At 34.8% G+C, this 18,377-nt stretch overlaps 1 protein-coding gene across 46 annotated transcripts in view; it reads left to right on the top strand.

Moving 5' to 3' along the window:
* The window catches only part of CLASP2 (cytoplasmic linker associated protein 2), a 180,396-nt gene that overhangs the window by 93,261 nt on the left and 68,758 nt on the right, over positions 1-18,377 (top strand). For 19 of the 46 annotated variants that reach the window (XM_044252794.1, XM_044252791.1, XM_044252789.1 and 16 more), the window contains 5 exons: positions 1,650-1,705; positions 2,619-2,792; positions 9,695-9,718; positions 11,649-11,666; positions 13,740-13,841. In XM_044252794.1, the coding sequence (XP_044108729.1) occupies positions 1,650-1,705; positions 2,619-2,792; positions 9,695-9,718; positions 11,649-11,666; positions 13,740-13,841 (374 nt within the window). Of the gene's footprint in view, positions 1-1,649; positions 1,706-2,618; positions 2,793-9,694; positions 9,719-11,648; positions 11,667-13,739; positions 13,842-13,993; positions 14,021-16,905; positions 16,933-18,377 lie in introns of all 46 variants that reach the window. The other 27 variants (XM_044252774.1, XM_044252775.1, XM_044252773.1 and 24 more) reach the window with 3 other exon arrangements.

Below are 18,377 nucleotides of genomic sequence, written 5' to 3'. Positions count from 1 at the left end.
AGCCCAATGCGGGGCTTGATCCCAGGACTCTGGGATCATGACCTGAGCAGAACGCAGAGGCCTTAACCCACTGAGCCACCCAGGCGCCCCTCCATTCTCATCATTAAATGTTGGCTTCCTCAGACCCTTGCTGCCTTGGCAGCCTTACTCTAATTTTCTATCTCTCCAGCCCTATGAGGTTGCTAAAATCTTTAGTGCCATCTCTATTCCCAAGCCGTGGCTTCCAGTATCTACAGGTTTCCTCACAGAATGTGTGCTACCTCTCTGTGATTTCTGACCCTTTAGGACTTTGACCCCGCCCTCTCTGGGGAAGTGGGACCAGGGTGAGTCTAGTGAGGCAAACTAGGGCAGAGACTCAAGGACGCTCTCACAGGGTCTTGTGAGTCCTGGACTAACATGCAGTGACTTACAGGTTTTCACAAGAAAAGCAGATATGATCCGATTTCAGTATAATTATTGTAGGAATAATTAACCTATCCAAACTTCAGTTTAAATTGGTGTTAAAATCTTCACTGCAAATGAGCTTTGTTTTTTTTTCTCTTTACTTCTATTTACTTTGCTTAAACTTCAAAGTGCCTGTGAATCATCTAAAGATCTTGTTAAAATGAATAATCTGATTCAGCGGATCTAGGACAGGGCCTGAGATTTTGCATTTTTTAACATGTTCCTAGACAATATCTTTGCTTTTTGAGTATAGACCGTACTTTAAATAGCAAGTACCTAAATAAGATATTTAATCTTATTTAGTATTAACATCTTTTAAACATAACCAGCTTTAAGTTCTGTGAACCTTGAAGTGGTCTGCCTCAGTCTAATAGAATAGCAGTTTTAAGGGCCAGTTATAAAAAATAATACAATACTGGGTTTAATAACCAACTACCAAATTTATAGTTTGATAATAATGACTTAAAGAATATTTTTCAGTACTCTGATGTTAACCTGTTTGGAGTCTTTGCCTCCCTTCCCCCCAGTTTTAAGATTTATAGGTATACTTTCCTAATCCCCCTTACATATTTAGATGTATTATTTATCTCTGGACTGCAGAATGGCATTATAATTAAAAGGTACTAAAGGAGATGGTAGATTCTTTGAGAGGATTTGAGCTGTTTTGCTTTCTAACCGTGTTATCCTCAGCAGTAGTTCTTAGCCTCATTTCTCTTATCCCATGCAGTCATGCTCAGCAGCACTGCTGTAGGTGGTGTGATACTTACGTGATAATGGCATGAATTGCCAGTGGCCACAAGCCAGTATGGCTTAGGTGAAATGGGCTTTGGTCATGCTGAATTCCATTTGTGCTAGTGATAACTGTCTCTCCTCCTAAGGAAAACATCTTAGAATACAAATGTGGGAGTGTGCTTTATTGCATCCTCTGTGGTGAGCACTGTAATGGGTGCTGAGGACCAGAGTGAACAAAAGCAAGCTGGTTGCCTGTCTTGGTAGAGTTTATAATCTCTTCATTGCTAGTTACTTCATCTTTGCTTCACAGCTGAGATACCACTGATAGGTGACCACTGTTCTCAAGTAATTTGTAAAAGGAAAAATAAAATTAGAAGTAAGCTATTCAGGAAATTCAATACTATTTCATTAATTGTTTTGAGAAGGGTAATAAATTACATCTTCTTACTAAGTCTTTTCTTGTTACCTTGCAGTCGCCCTTTTTCTTCCAAATGGTCTACAGCAAACCCATCAACTGTGGCTGGAAGAGGTAAACTGCCTTTTTAAGCAAGTCATAGCATATTTTACATAGAAACCTAACACCACATACGTATGTTGTAGCTGTGTTTGTAGACTGTATACACTGTATACATGCACTACACATAATATATACAATGTAGTATATACTATATATATATGTATTACGTAGTATGTGGCATAATCCAATTTCCCTGAAGCATTACTTACCCTAACTTGTGATGCACTCTGTTCTCTTTTGTTTCAGTTCTTTACAGTGCTGGTCATGACCCATTCTGTTGATTTCAAAGCCTATTCATGGATCATAACTCTTTATAAAACTCTTTATAAAACTGATAAACTACCCCTGGGGATAAAAATATATGTTTATAAAAAATTTAAAATTTAAAATTAAAAAAAAAAAACTGATAAACTAAAGACCAGAAATTTAATGACTTAATTTGCATTGCCTAAGAGTGGTGGAATCTGCATTACTCTCTGACTAACCATATCCTGGAGTAGTTCTCCCTGCATTTTTCTGATAGTAAAAAATAACAGTGTTGCCATCTGTTTATCATGTACATTGCTTCATTTTCATGAATCAGTCATGAGCACCATCTCTTGATCTACAAAATGGTTGTGTAAATTTTATAAAGGATATTTTTTAAAGAATATTTATAAAGGAATTTTGTTTTCTCAATTTATGAAAGAGGAAAGTGAGGAAGAGGAGTTGAAAAAATTGTCCAAGAAGATGTAGTTGCAACAGGACTGAAATGGAAACATTCTTACTTTAAAATATTGTACTTTGTAGTGTTCATTTGTACCCTGCCTCCTTTTTGACCATTTGTCATCATGGATTAACTCATGACAGTTTCGGGTTTATATAATTTTCATGCCGTTCGCAGTGATTTAAATAACATAGGTTACCTATGCTTTGTTTACCGTAGTATCAGCAGGCAGCAGCAAAGCCAGTTCCCTTCCAGGAAGCCTGCAGCGTTCACGAAGTGACATTGATGTGAATGCTGCTGCTGGTGCTAAGGCACATCATGCTGCCGGGCAGTCTGTGCGAAGTGGACGGTTAGGTGCAGGTGCCCTAAATCCAGGTTCCTATGCATCACTAGGTAAGACAGCTCATTATGGGGTATTCTGCATTATGGTCTCAGGGAAGTCAGGATGATGGTGATATCTTAATCATTTCTATTTCATTCTTGCTAGTTAAGGATAGTCCAAAGAAGCTGCCTTGTTTTTACTTTTTCCTTTGTAATCCTCCTAATCATCTTGATCAGAGGAACGATTCTTGAGTTGACGATTTGCCTGTAGAATTTTCATAGTTCTGCACTACTGCCACATTTAATTACTGGTTACTAAGAAAGTTGGGAAGGGCTTTGGCCTTGTATCCATCCAGCTTCTGTTCCCTTACCAAAAAGTTAAAAGCCTTTGGGGATCTGGAGAATATGCAAAGCTTAATTAAAATCAGAGTTTAGTCATGTATTCCCAAAGCTATTTGGAATTTGTTTTTTATGTTTATCAACTTTATTATTAATTTTTTTTAGTATATCTGTCTAAGTAATCTCTATACCCAATGTGGGGCTTGAATTCATGACCCCAGGATCAAGATCTGTGTGCTCTTCAGCTGAGATGGCAAAGCATTCTTTGTTTATCAACGCTACAAGTTTGAGGCTGGTTATTCATTTTGCTTCTCTGTTTTGTGCTTCATTTTTCTTTTCCTTGGGTAGTACTGGTAAAACACTAAGCAGGCAGCTCATTGGAGCACAGTGGGAAGTACAGAGATATTGGAGTGAACTGTAGTACATGATAAAGTTGGCACAGCTACATACAGTGAGGAAAAGATAAATAATTCAGTAAATGGTGTTTAGACACATGGTTTACAGTTTGGTATAACATTAAGTTAGAACCGGGGCGCCTGGGTGGCTCAGTGGGTTAAAGCCTTTGCCTTCGGCTCAAGCTGTGATCCCAGAGTCCTGGGATCGAGCCGCACATCGGGCTTTCTGCTCAGCAGGGAGCCTGCTTCCTCCTCTCTCTCTGCCTGACTCTCTGTCTACTTGTGGTCTCAGTCTGTCAAATAAATAAGTAAAAATCTTTAAAAAAAAAAATTAAGTTAGAACCATTTTTCATACCATATAAAAATTTATTCCAGGTGACTAATGAGTTGAAAAACAGCTTGATAAAAAGAAATCTCAGGTTAGGGAAGGAATTTCTAAATATAAATACCAAAAAGTCATGAGGGAAGAGTCCCTCTGATTTAAATCTTAAGTCTGAAAATATAAAATCAAGTGGCTGAAAAGCTAAAGGGGACAAAGTTTTATCACATACTACCAAAGCAGCTAAAATGTCAGCAAGTTTTATGAGTCTATGAAAAACAGATGCACTTATTTTTATAGAAAAATAGTCTACGTATATCAAAATCGTCCTCCCAAAATACCAGAACAAATGTTGAATCTTAGCTGGACTCAAACAAGTGCAAATTGAAAGAACTGTAAATAAAAAAGTTAGGATTAGTGCCTGATGCTGATAAAAAAAATACAGTTAAAGAGTGCTGATGTGAATTAAACATGGAACACTTTTTCTAAATGGCAATTTAGTAATACCATGAAGCTTTTCTTTATTTTTATTATTTATTATTTATTATTGAAATAAAATTGACATACAACATAATACTAGTTTCACAGGTACCACCTATTGATTCAACAATTGTATACATTACTCAGTGCTCACCACAATAAGTATAGTCACCATATAATGTTATTACAATATTATTGATCTCATGAAGCTAAATACTCAGAATTCATTTATTATTATTTATTTATTATTTTTTTAGAGAGTGCAAGCATGAGCAGGACTAGGGAGGGGCACAGAGAGGGGGAAAAGAGAATCTTAAGCAGGCTGTACATCCAGCGCAGACTCTGACACAGGGCTCGGTCTCATGAACCTGAGGTCATGACCCGAGCCAAAATCAAGAGTCAGATACTTAACCAACCGAGCCACCCAGGTGCCCCTAAATGTTCAGAATTTAGATCCAGTTATCCAGTTTTTGTAGATAATTATGCAAGAAATAAAAAAGAATATTCATTGTATTTTTAATAATAGATGGTATTAGAGTCAACCTTGTTCTGTAACAAAAGGGGTATGATTAAATTATACATACTTATAAATACTATGCAGCCATTGACAAGTAACATTTTCAACAAAGATCAAATGATCCTATCAAATGAGTGATACTTTCATCATTTTGTATAAAATTATACATAGATAAATACACATATACTAAGCAAAGATGTTAACAAGGATGTCAACAGTGCTTTTAATTTTCATAAAACTTTTCTATATTAGAAACATTACTGGGAATGTGGTGTTATTTCAGTATATGAAAATGAATCAATTAAATTTTTATTAATAAAGGACAAAAACCACATAATTATTTCAGTACATGCGGAAAAGGCATTTTACAAAGCGCAAGACCTTTTCATGATAAAAAAATAATCAACAAACTAGGAATAGAAGGGAAATTTGTGAACCTGGTAAAGAGCATCTATGAAAAATCCACAGCTAATACCATACTTAATTTGAAAGACTGGATGCTTTCTCCCAAGATCAGCAAAATAAGGATGTCCACTCTGGCCCTTCCTAACTTTACAATGGAGGTTCTAGCCAGGTCATTAGGGCAAGCAAAAGAAATAAGATGTATAATAAGATTGGAAGAAAAGTAAAACTGTCTGTATTTGCAGAAAACATGACCTTATATTGAGAAAATCCTAAGGCATCCACAAAAAAAAAAAAACCTGTTAGAGCTTAATAATGAGTTCAGCAAGGCTGCAGAATATAAGATCAATATACAAAAATCAATTATGTTTCTAAATGCTAGTGATAAATAATTTGAAAATAAATACCAATTGTAGTAGCATAAAAAGAATAAAATACTTAGGAATTAATAGTAACAAAATAAATATAAAACTTCTCTAGGAAAAATCACTCCTATATTTCTTCTTTATTCTTAACACTCATAATACTGCTGGCACCAGATTTGTTGGTTTTCCACACCAACCAGTTCTACGGCTGGATGTCCTACGTTTCAATTCAGTTCTGACTCTAACCATAATTAGCATAGACCTCACAGATTAAGGGCTCAGTCCTCTAAGACTCCCCCTGCCAGCCCCCATCCCCACTCTTCAAACATCAGTTGCAAATCCAGGTTGTCACCAGTGCTTCTGACCAAATGGACTATAATCAGAGGTTCTGATAACCTCCTCCTCAGGTTCAGTTAATTTGCTAGACTGACTCACAAAACTCCAGAAAACAGTCTACTTACTAGACTACTGGTTTATTACAAAGGACTTGTAAAAGATTTGAATGGGCAGCCAGATGAAGAGATACATGAGGCAAGGTCTGGAAGGGTGCAAAGCCCAGGAGTTTTTGTTTCCATGGAGTTACATTGTGCCACCCTCCTGGCATATTTACCAAACCAGAAAGTCTCTGAACCTTGTACTTTGGGGATTTTTAGGGACACTTCATCACATAGGTATGATCAGTCATTAACTCAGTCTTCAGTTTTTCTCCCTTTCCCAGAAGATGGAAAATGCCTAAAAATTCCAAGCTTCTGATCATGCTTTTTCAGCTTTCTGGTGACCAGCCTCCATTCTCTCCAGGAGCACAGCAGGAATCACCTCATTAAAACAAGACACTGCTTTCACTCAGGAAATTACAAGGGTCTTAAGTCAAGGTATCTGTGTCTGGTACCAGGGTCAAAGACCAAATATTAGAACAAAAAAGATACTCTTAGTGCTCTTATAATTTTGGGAAATTATGAAGGTCTTAGGAACTCTGTGTGAGGAACCAGAGGACAGAGAACCAAGAGCAAAAACTTTTTATATGTATATTTTCACACTTGTTCACTGAAAACTACAATACATTGTTAAAAATCTAAATTAATGGAAAGACACCCAGGTTCTTTAAAGACTTACTACTGGGGGCGCCTGGGTGGCTTAGTCGATTGAGCATCCAACTCTTCATTTCAGCTCAGGTCATGTTCTCATGGGTCATGAGATCTAGTCCCACCTCGGGCTCTGTGCTTAGCAGGGAGTCTGCTGGAAATTCTCTCCCTCTCCCCACCGCACTTGCTCATGCTCTCTCTCTTTTTCTCAAATCCTTAAAAAATTAAAGACTTGGCATTGTTAAGATTGCAAATTGACCTATAGATTTAATGCAATCCCTGTCAAAAAGTCCAGATGCCTTTTTATGGACATTGACACACACATCCTAAAATCCATATGAAAATGCAGGGAATCCAAAATAGATTTTGAGAAAGAACAATCTTGAAAAAGTTGGTTGGATTCACACTTTCCAATCTAAAAACTTATTCAAAGCTACAGTAATCAAGCCTCTGTAGTACTGGCATAAGGATAGATATATAGTCCAATGAAGTAGAGTTGAGGAGCCAGAAAAAAAACCGTATATTTATGATCAGTTGATTTTTTCATAAGGGTGCCAAGACCATTCATTGGGGAAAGAATTCTTTTCAACAAATGGTGCTGAAACAACTGGATAGCTACTTGCCAAGGAATGAATTTGGATCCCTACCTCACACCATATCCAGAAAGTTAACTCAAAATGGATCAAAGACCCAAATGTAAGAGCTAAAACTGTAAAACTCTTGGAAGAAAACATAGATGTAAATTTTTTAAGTAATGTTTTCTTAGCTACTACACCACACACACACACAATGTAAGAAAGGGTAAATAAACTGGGCTTCATCAAAATTTAAAACTTTAGTGCTTCCAAAGGCACCATCAAGAAAGTAAAAGGACAGCATAGAGAAGGAGAAAAAACGTTTCAAATCACATAACTGATATTAGGGACTTCTAGTCCAATTACATGAAGAACTCATAACTCAGTAACAAAGACAATTCAATTTAAAAGTGGGCAAAAGATTTGAATAGACATTTCTCTAAAGACAACATACAGATTGCCAGTAAGTACATGAAAAGATGCCTAACATCATTAGTCATTAGGAAAGTGCAAATCAAAAGCATAATAAGATACCACTTTATTCATGAAGAGGGCTGTTATCAAAGAGATGGACAGTAACAAATGCTTGTAAGGATATGGAGAAATGAGAACCCTCATGCAGTGCTGATAAGAATGTAGAATAGTGGAGCTGCTATGGCAACAGCTTGGGAGTTTCTCAGAAGTGAAACAGAGTTATCAGGTGACCAGCAGTTCCATTCCTAGCTGGTATGTTCCAAAATAATATGAAGAATATGTTATGAAAATGTGTACATGAATCTTCATAGCAACAGTATTCATAATAGCCATGGAAACACCCCAAATGTCCATCAACTGGTGAATGGTTAAATAGATATCACTAAATAGAGTGGAATATTATTCAGCCATAAAAAGGAATATGTTACATAAAAGTACTAAAGCATGCTTCAGGATGGGTGGACATTTATTGTTTGATTCCACTTACATGCAATGTCTAGAGTAGATAGATCCACAGAAAAAGAAAGTAAATTAGTTGCCAAAGGCAAAGAGGGGAATAGAGAGTGAGATTGACTCCTAACAGGATTTCTTTTGGGGGTGATAAAAACTTTATGGAATTAGTGATGAGTTGTGCAACCTGTTAATACACTAAAGATATTGAATTGTATAGCATAAGTTAATTTTATGATACATAAATTACATCTGGAAAACATAAAATGTATTTATCTGGAGTTTTAAAAATGTGATATTTAGTATCTATTATTTTATTACCAGACAAATACAGTATTTGAAATGTTTCAGTGTGAACTAGGAAGGCAATTTGTAACAATATTTTTCTTTCATAAGAAAGTGCTGTGAGATTGAGTTAATTAGTTTCTTTCTGTTTTTTAAGGTTTGAATTGCACATTTACTTCATTACAGAAGGGAAAGATGTTCCTCTATCCTCTTTTTCTGACCCATGTTTACACTCAGAGACCGTGAACTCCTGCCTTTGGCTCTTTCCAGGGCCTGGATAATGAATTTTCCCATTCTTTTTCTGTTTCTCTATTTCTTCCTTCCTTTCTTTGTCTCTCTCCCTCTCCCCTACTCTACTCCTTCCCCCCTCTTCTGCTTCTCTCCTTCTCTTCTCTGCCTCTCTTTCCCCACTACCCGCCTCTCCCTCCATCAGCTTTCTTATACACATGAGACTGATGTATTCTGTTTTCTTCTGCTTTGAGCCTTGCTTGTCATGGCTGAACATTTATTGATCAGAGGGAGTGTTCCATTGTTTTTCAGCAAACACTTAATGAGCACTTCTGTTTTTGCCAGGCACCCCACTAGGTCATGGAGATCCAGAAATAGATGCTTTTCTATTCAGGAGTCTCCCAGTCTAGTGGTAGATTGCTAAAGGATGAGCAGCTGAAAATATTGTTGCATTTTATGCATTTAGAATTTGAAGTCCCAGTGAGACATCAGACTGGAGGTGTTAAGGAGTTGTAGTATAATGAGAAAGAGAGGTACAGTGGCATCAAGATGGTATGGTAATGGAACTCGGGAGAAAGATGTGTGCTTGTGAGATTGGATTTGGAAGTCATTAGAGACTTTTCTTACTATAATCTTGCAGTGCTTAAACTTAGTTCATTACTTAAAGCAGTTGCTACTAGGTTTTTTTCTCCCGGTTCCTTTGGGAATGGGGAGAATGGGGCATGGGAATACGATGAATGTTTGATGTCAGGAAACTCAGAAGACGAAAGCAAGAGGTCTGCCTGATGGTGGCAAGAGTACCAAGTTGGGATACAGGCTTCTCTAACTTCTCACTCTAGGCAAGTGAAAATCAAACTCATTATCTTTGTTTTTGTATCTTTTTCTCACAAAGGAACCTCATCTTGTTTAAATCTCCTAGTATGTTTTGATTGAGTACAAGTTTCATATATGTGTCTGTACTATGAATTCTGTCTTCTTAAAAATAATGTCCTAGGGATTTTAAAATCATATTTTTCTAACATACTGAGTTTTCCTCTGTTCTTTGCTTGCTCTTTCATCAAAGAGGATACTTCTGACAAGATGGATGGTAAGAACTTACTTTTCTAATTCTACTAAAGATTTTTATGGCTCTTGGATTCTGTATAATATCTTCATTCTCTTTTCAAAAATATACTGCTTATTTTATAGCAATCTTAATGTAAAAGTGGCTACCTAATTCTCTAAAATTTTGGGTCAAGCATAGTCATTTTTGGGTTTCCCATTCTATTCAAATACTAGGTTACTGTTTCTTTTAAGTTAAATCAGTTATCTTAAAATTTTTTACCTTGGGGTTATGGACATTGGGGAGGGTATGTGCTTTGGTGAGTGCTGTGAAGTGTGTAAACCTGGCGATTCACAGACCTGTACCCCTGGGGATAAAAATACATGTTTATAAAAAAGAAAAAAATTAATAAAAAAAATTTTACCTTAACATAGAAATATTCTTGATTTCTCAAGTCTTTCTCTGAAATAGAATCAGAATTCATAAGAATGGAAAGAAATCTCGTAAGTCATTTGATTGAACTCTTTAGTTTACTAACTGTGATACAGAGAGAGAGAAATGAGATATTTTACAGATTAGTGTGGTTTGTGAAAACAAAATGCAAGTTACAATGCTGTCTTTTTAAGAACAAGTTTAAAACTAACATTTAATCAGGACTGAACTTTTTTTTGTTTAAAAAGTTTTGCCTTTTTAATCTCAGTAGTAAGTGATTATAGTTTAGCTATGCTTGCTTGGTTCAGTGTGGTATTTTTGTCTTTATGGTATTTGTCAGATACTACGTGGCATATTATCTACATTTTCCCTTAACTTCATCAGATACCATACTGTTGTCTAGGAACTTGAGCTTTTTTTAAGAACTTGTAAGAAGATACTGAATCTGTAAGTCTTAGTAGGAGATCTAGAAAAAATGGAAAATTGTATATTTTTCTGTCAATTATTACATAAGCTCTTAAATAGATACATCTTCCATTCTGATGAAGTGGGAGATTTATTTCATCTTGGGTTGGGTACATGACTGTTACTTATATTGTCTCTATGTTCCTCTGGATGTTTAATGTCTTTCACAAGTTAAAAAAATTATTGAATGAAATGAAAACCCACCACAAGATAGTTTCTGTATTTTAAACTCTTTATGGTATCACTTCTCACACTGAAATTCTGTGTCCTTAAACTATTCTCACTTTCCAGATTAAGATCTTTTTTTGTTTGGCTCAGAAACATCAACCTATTTGAAGAATCATCTGTGTCACATGATGTGTTACTCTCACCTGATGTTCAATCCTGTGTTTAAAAAAAAAAAAAATCTGTCTATACACATACAGAGATACATCTATTATTTCCCTTTAGTATAGAGTTGTGACATTTTTACCTGGGGCTAATAATACATTATGTGTTAGTATAGAGTTGTGACATTTTCACTTGTTCATTTCTGCTACTTTTCATTGACATCTTAGAGAGCACATATGTGCTGAGTACTCAACATATGTTGAGTAAATAGCTGATGGATTGATAGGTCTTTGTAATGCTTTAATGAAGATACTGCATTAATGAGATCTACATCATGGATTTGACTTATGTGTTTGTCAGTTAGCTCTTCTAGTTCTTTTATGGACAGCTTTTTGAAAATGCACAGAAAATATTCTTATTCTGTAAAAACCTTTATTTCAGAGAGTAATGACAGGGTTATGTCTTTCTTGAGGGATTACCTTCCATAATTTTCTTCACCATTTCACATTCTGAGTATGAAATGGAGCAGATAAAAGTGCTGTGGAATTTCGCCATTTTCATTTGTCTAGTTTAACCTTTTCTTGTGCTGTGGATCATTAGATGGCCTCAAATTTTGGGTAAGGCTATAAGACTAGGAGATATTTTTTTCACTCTTTCATTTTAGTCTTGGGTGGGAGGTGCAAGTAGGTCTTAACATAAGCGTTGGCAGAATTTGTTGAAATGTTATTGTTTTATTTCTCTTATTTAGGAGCAACATCCGAAGATGGTAAGAATTATACATTTTGTTAGTAACACAAATACCTCTACATTAATATTTTCATTAGTAGGAATTAAATATTAAAAACTAAAATAGGCTTTTTTTTTTCCAGAACTATATAATTTGCCAGCTGTGGTAGCATCTACATTTTGTGTTTGATTGTGTTAGTTATACATGTGAATTTTTTTCCTTTAGTTCTTCATTTGGAGTTTTGCTTTGTATCTTGGATCATCTCATGCTGGAAAACATAATTTCTTAACATGTTTAATACTTTCTAGTATAAAATTAGTAAATAATTTTTTTCCTGTAGTATCATTAGTGCTTTTCCTTATTTTTATGTTTTGCTTTTTAATTTATGCTAATTCATTTATACTTTGGGGGAGCATGCTCCATTGCTGTAACATGGGAGTTTAAATGCATTTCTTTAGTCCACTTTTAAGTGTGTCTTTGATTTAGAATCAGTGGAGAATTGCATATATGACTTGAATTTGAGATGACAAAAAACTTGCTAGATACACTAATCTATTTTATTGAGCCAGTTTACTTTAAGAAAATATTTATTGCTTTTGAATTTGTAGAAAGAAAAAAATTCAGTTTTTTAATTTATATTGCCCGGCTGTCTTATTAAACCTCTGATTTTGAAACACACTTCTTTTTTTCCTAAGTTTTACATGGATGACCTTTTCTTGTGATATAAAACCAAGTATATTTAACAATTTTAGTCTCCTACCTACTCTAATATATTTGAAATATTTCTTATTTTTCATATCAGTTGGAGTACTCTATAAAAACGGTTTCTGGCACTGTGGTATTGTAATTTAGAACAACAGTATCAAAATAGCTGTCCTGATTTCTTTGTTATATTGGATAAATTCTCCATTTCAAAAATAATAATTTTGTCTTTCTGTTTTACTTCTTAGTCGGGAGAACATTGTATCCTACCTCTAAACAGACTCTGTAAAAGGGTGAAAGGCCTGAACTATGGGCTTATTAAGGGCCTTGAAGAATTGAGAATGCTAAACTCACCAACTAGAGTTCTGGTTTTGCTTTGTTGTATTCCTGGTTTTTAATCACTCTTATCTTCCGTCACTCATTTCTTAATTTTATAATTTCTCCTTACTTTTCATTATTTTTTCCTAATTAATATAGCCATATCAGGCTATCCAGTATAATGATTGCCCTACAAATTGTTTCTTTTAACTGAACAGGATTCTGAGCCCTTCTTTATGATTTTGTTTAGTACTAGTTCTGATTTGAGAGGGTTGAGACTGCTTGAGAACACCATAGTACCTACTAGTAATATACTTTTATTTTTACTAATGACACTTTACTTAGGTACTTTGATCAACATTATCTCCTTTGCTTTAGAAGCTCTAGAAATAGATGTTTGTGGTTTGATTTTGTGGAGGGGGATGAGACATTGGTAGAGGAGAAGGGAGTTATGCTGAGAAAAGTGCCAACACTTATATGATAGGTATTTCCTCAAATCATTTTATAAGTGAAATGAAAAAAATCGTAAATGTGTCCATATTTGTCTGTAGTAATCTGATATTTAGCACAGGATAAAAATATTAAATATTTTACCTAATTATTATCTCTTCTTGCAAATCCCTTTTAGAAGTATGTTTTCAGTTAAAAGAATTGTTTGGGTAGTTGTTTCTAATAAGATTAGACTGATGTAAAACTATAAGCTGTATTTGAGAATAAACTAAATTTCATGGAAACTGAAATTTTAGAATTGGAACTGCCAATTAAGAAACAAGTAGCATACCTGTGGTACTTATCTCAATTATGACTCTACTGAACTAAATAATCTCAAACTAAGAATGGAAATCTTCTACTTTGACTTTACTTTTACCCTTGAAGGAAAGTTAGCTTATGGTGCAACACATGAAAGGCAGTACATATTTTAAAAATTTTAAGAGAAGTATCACCTGTCAGTGATGGTTATGTTGTTAACAAAATTTAACAATACTTGAAAAGCACACCCAATTAGAAAATTATAGTGAGATTTTTTTTCCTCATTACTAAATATCATTATAGAAAAATGTCTTTAATTACATAAATAATTTTATTCCTTAGGCCGGGTAAGAGCAAAGCTTTCAGCACCACTTGCTGGCATGGGAAATGCCAAGACAGATTCTCGAGGAAGAAGTCGAACAAAAATGGTGTCCCAGTCACAGCGTACGTATTGCCTGAGTTTTCCTGGATTTATAATACACTAGGATAAGTGTGTTGCTTGTATATGATTGTATTAGGAGATTGACCAGTGGATAAAGACAAAGCTAACTTCAAAAAAGACAAGCCACATACTGAGTTCTTGTTCTGTACTTTAGGTTCATCATCACCTGACAAAAATGAAGGTATTTTTTTTTTCAATGTTTTGGATCAGTTGTTGTGCATGTTTTGGAATTTTTTTGAGTGGGTGTTGTCTTGTCTTTGGTGTGTTACTAGGGCTGCATCATTGATATCTGCCACTTAGAAAGAAAAAACTTCATCTGCTGTACAAAGTTTTGCATGGAGATATTTTAAGTAGCACAAATCTCTTAGCATTAAGGTTTTCAAAGTCTATGCAAAAACTTGCAAATGTAGAAAATTGTGCTTTTTAGAAGCAAAATAATTGCTATATGTTAGCATCTAATCTGGTTGCACCTAGCTAATCCTATTCAAGGACAGATATGTGTGTCTTCGTACGCTTCCCAAAATCTATTAGAATATGGTTAGCATTTTTGGCAGGTATATACTGATTCATAGTGAGGAAACATAAGATGACCAGTTCTGTTATATTTCTTACTAAATTTAAGATTTATATTTTTACTGTTTCATTGGGAGCTGAGTTCCTCATAAGCACAATTATTAAAAAGCACAATTTTGAGGTCTAGGTAAAATGAATGATTCATTTCTACATGTTCCAGAATAATAACCCATACATTTATGGCATTATTAATTTAAGAGTTTGTTCCTATTCTTTCTTTATCAAGAGATTTTCATTAGCACTTAGTTCTAAAAACAGGATTTTTTTTCCCCTAAGGAAGTAACTGGGGGTTATTCTGCATACTTGGCTATTTTGAAAAGAAGTATATATAACTGTCTTCCATGGTGGTGTAGGTGATTTATCAAGATATAGATGTCCCATTTGTCTGTTTTTAGTTTGATTCCCAAATCTTGGAATCAGGGAAAACAGCTAGGCTTGGAGGGGGCCAGGTGGAGATTACACAAGTTCTGCCAGCAGGTTTTCCTTTTCTCCTCTTTCCAAAGTCAAAAAATCCAGGCAGAGAAATGATGGGAATATTCAGTAAGAGCCCCCAAAATAAGAGCTTGGTAAAATTGGTTTGCAAATTGATGATTATTTATAAACAAGAAAAATGGAAAATGCCCTCTGGGTAAGGGCTTCCAAATTCCACATTAGGAATAGATCATATCACATTCTTCCCTGATTTTTAATTTCTTTTTCTGTATTTTTAGAATAATTTTCTTAAGTAGTTCAGTCTTTTTAGCAGTCATAGCATAGTTGGTTAGCCATGCTACTCCAAATGTAGCATCTTCATCACCTGGGAGCTGGTTAGAAATGCACAGTGCCACCACAATGTCCTGGATTCAGGCTTTTTAACAAGATCATCAAGTGATTTGTGTATAATAAAGTCTCAGAAGTATCTGATTTTGATCATGCACTCTGGAGCCATATTACCCACATACGAATCATAGCTCTTCCAGTCTACTTAACGTTGCTGTATTTCTGTATATTTATCTATAAAATGAGAATAATCTCGGAGGGTTGTAGTGAGGATTAAACGTTATAGTGCATTTAATGTACTTTAAGATGATATCCGGGCCCAGAATAAGCACTCTTTATTTCAGCTGATAAATTGTCCTCCCTGTTATTATTAACCTAATGTCAACTGAATTTTAAACTCTTGTTGTGAACTTTTGTACCTTGTTTATGTATGGCCTTTGGGAAACAAATAAAAAATGATAATGTTAGGAAACTTAAAGCATAAAGAAGAATAAAGATAGCAACCCAAACTGTCTGTATCTAGTATCTTAAGGATAAAATTTAATTTGATGTGAGCTATTTTATTTAGTTCTTTTCTAAAGTAATACGAAGACAGCTTGTGACAGAGATTTAAAGTGCTTCGTGTATGATTTTCTAATATATTACCTAAGGACCTCCCTTTTAGGTATATTGTAATTACTGATCACTTCAGTAAGCTTTGGAATAACTTTTTTACATTTGGTTTTTCACTTTGAAACCCAGTCTACAATACTTCACATCCTCTCCTGACGTATGAGAACATAATGATAGGCTTTTTAGATCTGGTAGGATTTTAAGATCAGAAGACCCTCACTATGAAATCACTTGGGTTTTAAATCATATTGGAGAGGTTTTTGTTTGTTTGCTTGCTTATTTATTTGAATGACTGTATATTCCATTCCAGATTCTTTCGAAAACAGAAATTGTGGCCCTATATGATTTGGTGCAAGTTTCTTTACATCATATTTGCACAGAAATATTGCTGTGACCTCCGTGTTCACTTTGTTGGGAAGTAATTCATTAGGGTTTGCATGATCTTTTCAAATTTTTATGTTACCATTTAGGGGGGGGAAAAATCTCTTGGGTCAAAGCAGGTGTATTCTGATGACTAACCAAAATAAATAAAAGCAGACCCAATGGAGAGACTTCCGGATTTATATTTACATAAGGATGGTGTCTTTTGTTATTGTTGGTAGTGACTGGTTGTGTACAAATGACTGTACAGCCTGTCAGAAACTTGGTCTCTTCACCCCAACCCCTGCCGTTTTTTTTTTCCCCTGTGCATCTTAAAAAAAATTTGTAGCTTTTTCATGTAAGCTTTCTTCAGCTATAAGATACTGTAGTTCTTCTTTACCTGTACTTTTAAATTAAATGTTTAAATGCTTAAAAGTTAAACATTTAATTATTTAGATTATAGGCTATTAGTAGAAGAAAAGCTGAAGAATTTACATTTACTTTTGCAACTTCATTTCATCTGCTTTGTACATGAGTCTCTGATTTCAGCTGTAAAAGCTACTTAAATGTATTGCTTTTGTTACAGATGTCTATGGCTTAGGGATTTTTCTTTTAAAGTTTGCTTTTTTTGCTTTAGAGTTTTTTATTTTCTAAGAAATGACTAAAGCTTTCTTATTTCCATCTGCCATTCATTTTAAATCTGCTCCTTCCCTCTCCGTGGATTATAACCCTTACCCTAATTCTGCCTTTACACTTGTTCAGGATCACAATCTGCTAATACCATTGGTGGTAAGAATCTATAGACTTTATGTGTGCATCTATTGTTTGTTCATATTTTCATTATTGAGAATGGGTTCTATTCAGCAGAAATTCTCAACATAAAATTCCATCATTGTGTAGCCATATTGGAGCAAAAATCGCCAATTATCTTTAGCCTGTCTTTATTTTATTACCAAAACCTTCAATTGTTGAAATTATCCAAGTCGATCCCACAGGTTTAGATATTCAGAAGCAAAGGAGCTTTAGTAATGCCTTTGAAACTACCTCGTAAAAAGTATAAAATGTTAGTTTGAAAACTTTAGGTAGCACGAGAGAAATTAGGTATCCCATTTCTAGTTTTACAAATTATTTTGTAGCAGCATGCTATTCCCTTTTCTTTTCTAGCATGCCCCTTTTCTTCAACTGTTTGGTTTTCTTATTAATATTTAGCCTAGATAGTCCTTGGGTGGGGAAAAAGCCTTGATATTTTCTCTAAGTACGAATAATTACAAAATGAGTCACAGGGATTGGAAGTATCACACTGTTGGTAGGGGATTGGAGTCAGTGGAGAAGAGAGGATAATGATGAAAATGAAATGAACACTGCCGATTTTCTTTTCTAGGAGAGGGTATGAATGAATTTAAATATAGAAAGAGTGAGCTTACAAAATTTTGATAAACACAGTTAACCTAGACTAGGTGGAGTGATTACTCTGCCTCTGTACTGCATGTTTCCTCTCTGCTGAATAGACCTACTTTTCAAGGAATTCTTAGTCTCCTACCAACACCTCTATCCCTTAAATTTATATTAGTTTTAACAAAATACCATATTGTACGTGTTCATTCAGTTCATTATTTATACTTTCATATTGTTGCAAGTGTTCCCATAAAATATTCCATTGGCTTATCTTGCATTATGAGTTTGTGGCATGTTGGGTGTTTGGATGTTTTGGTGTGTATGTTTAGTTTAGATACTGCATGGAGAAAATAGGTGCCTTGTGGGTATCCTTAAGGTTATAACTGAAAAAAATCTGATTTGAAGATTCTTCACGTGAAACACCAAGAAACAATTCAAACGAGACATTGTTTTAAAGTAAAACTGAATAATTTCCCTGTAATAATTTAGAATTCCTTCTACTCAAGTTAATTGTTAATTTCATTGGAAGTACTACTTTGTTTTAAACAGTATTGCTATAACCGTGGAAGATAATTTTCATTTTGCGTGCTGGTAGAGTTTAGGAATTAAGCATGAATTTAAATTGTATTTAGTAAGACCACACCTAGAAAACTACAGAGGGTACAGAAGTCACAATCAGGAGCCTGTGGTCCACATCCAACCTACCTCTATTCATGTATTGTTTGGTCTACACAACATGATAAAAATGAGAAAATTTCAAAGGTTTCATTTTCTTAAAAAACCCTAAAACCTGGCTGGTATTATTTCAGACACAGCTGAACTGTGAAGTCATCCCCCCA

This window comes from Neovison vison, chromosome 6, assembly GCF_020171115.1.
Source record: "Neovison vison isolate M4711 chromosome 6, ASM_NN_V1, whole genome shotgun sequence".
Lineage (NCBI taxonomy): Eukaryota > Metazoa > Chordata > Mammalia > Carnivora > Mustelidae > Neogale > Neogale vison.
This window is presented reverse-complemented; position numbering and strand designations above follow the sequence as displayed.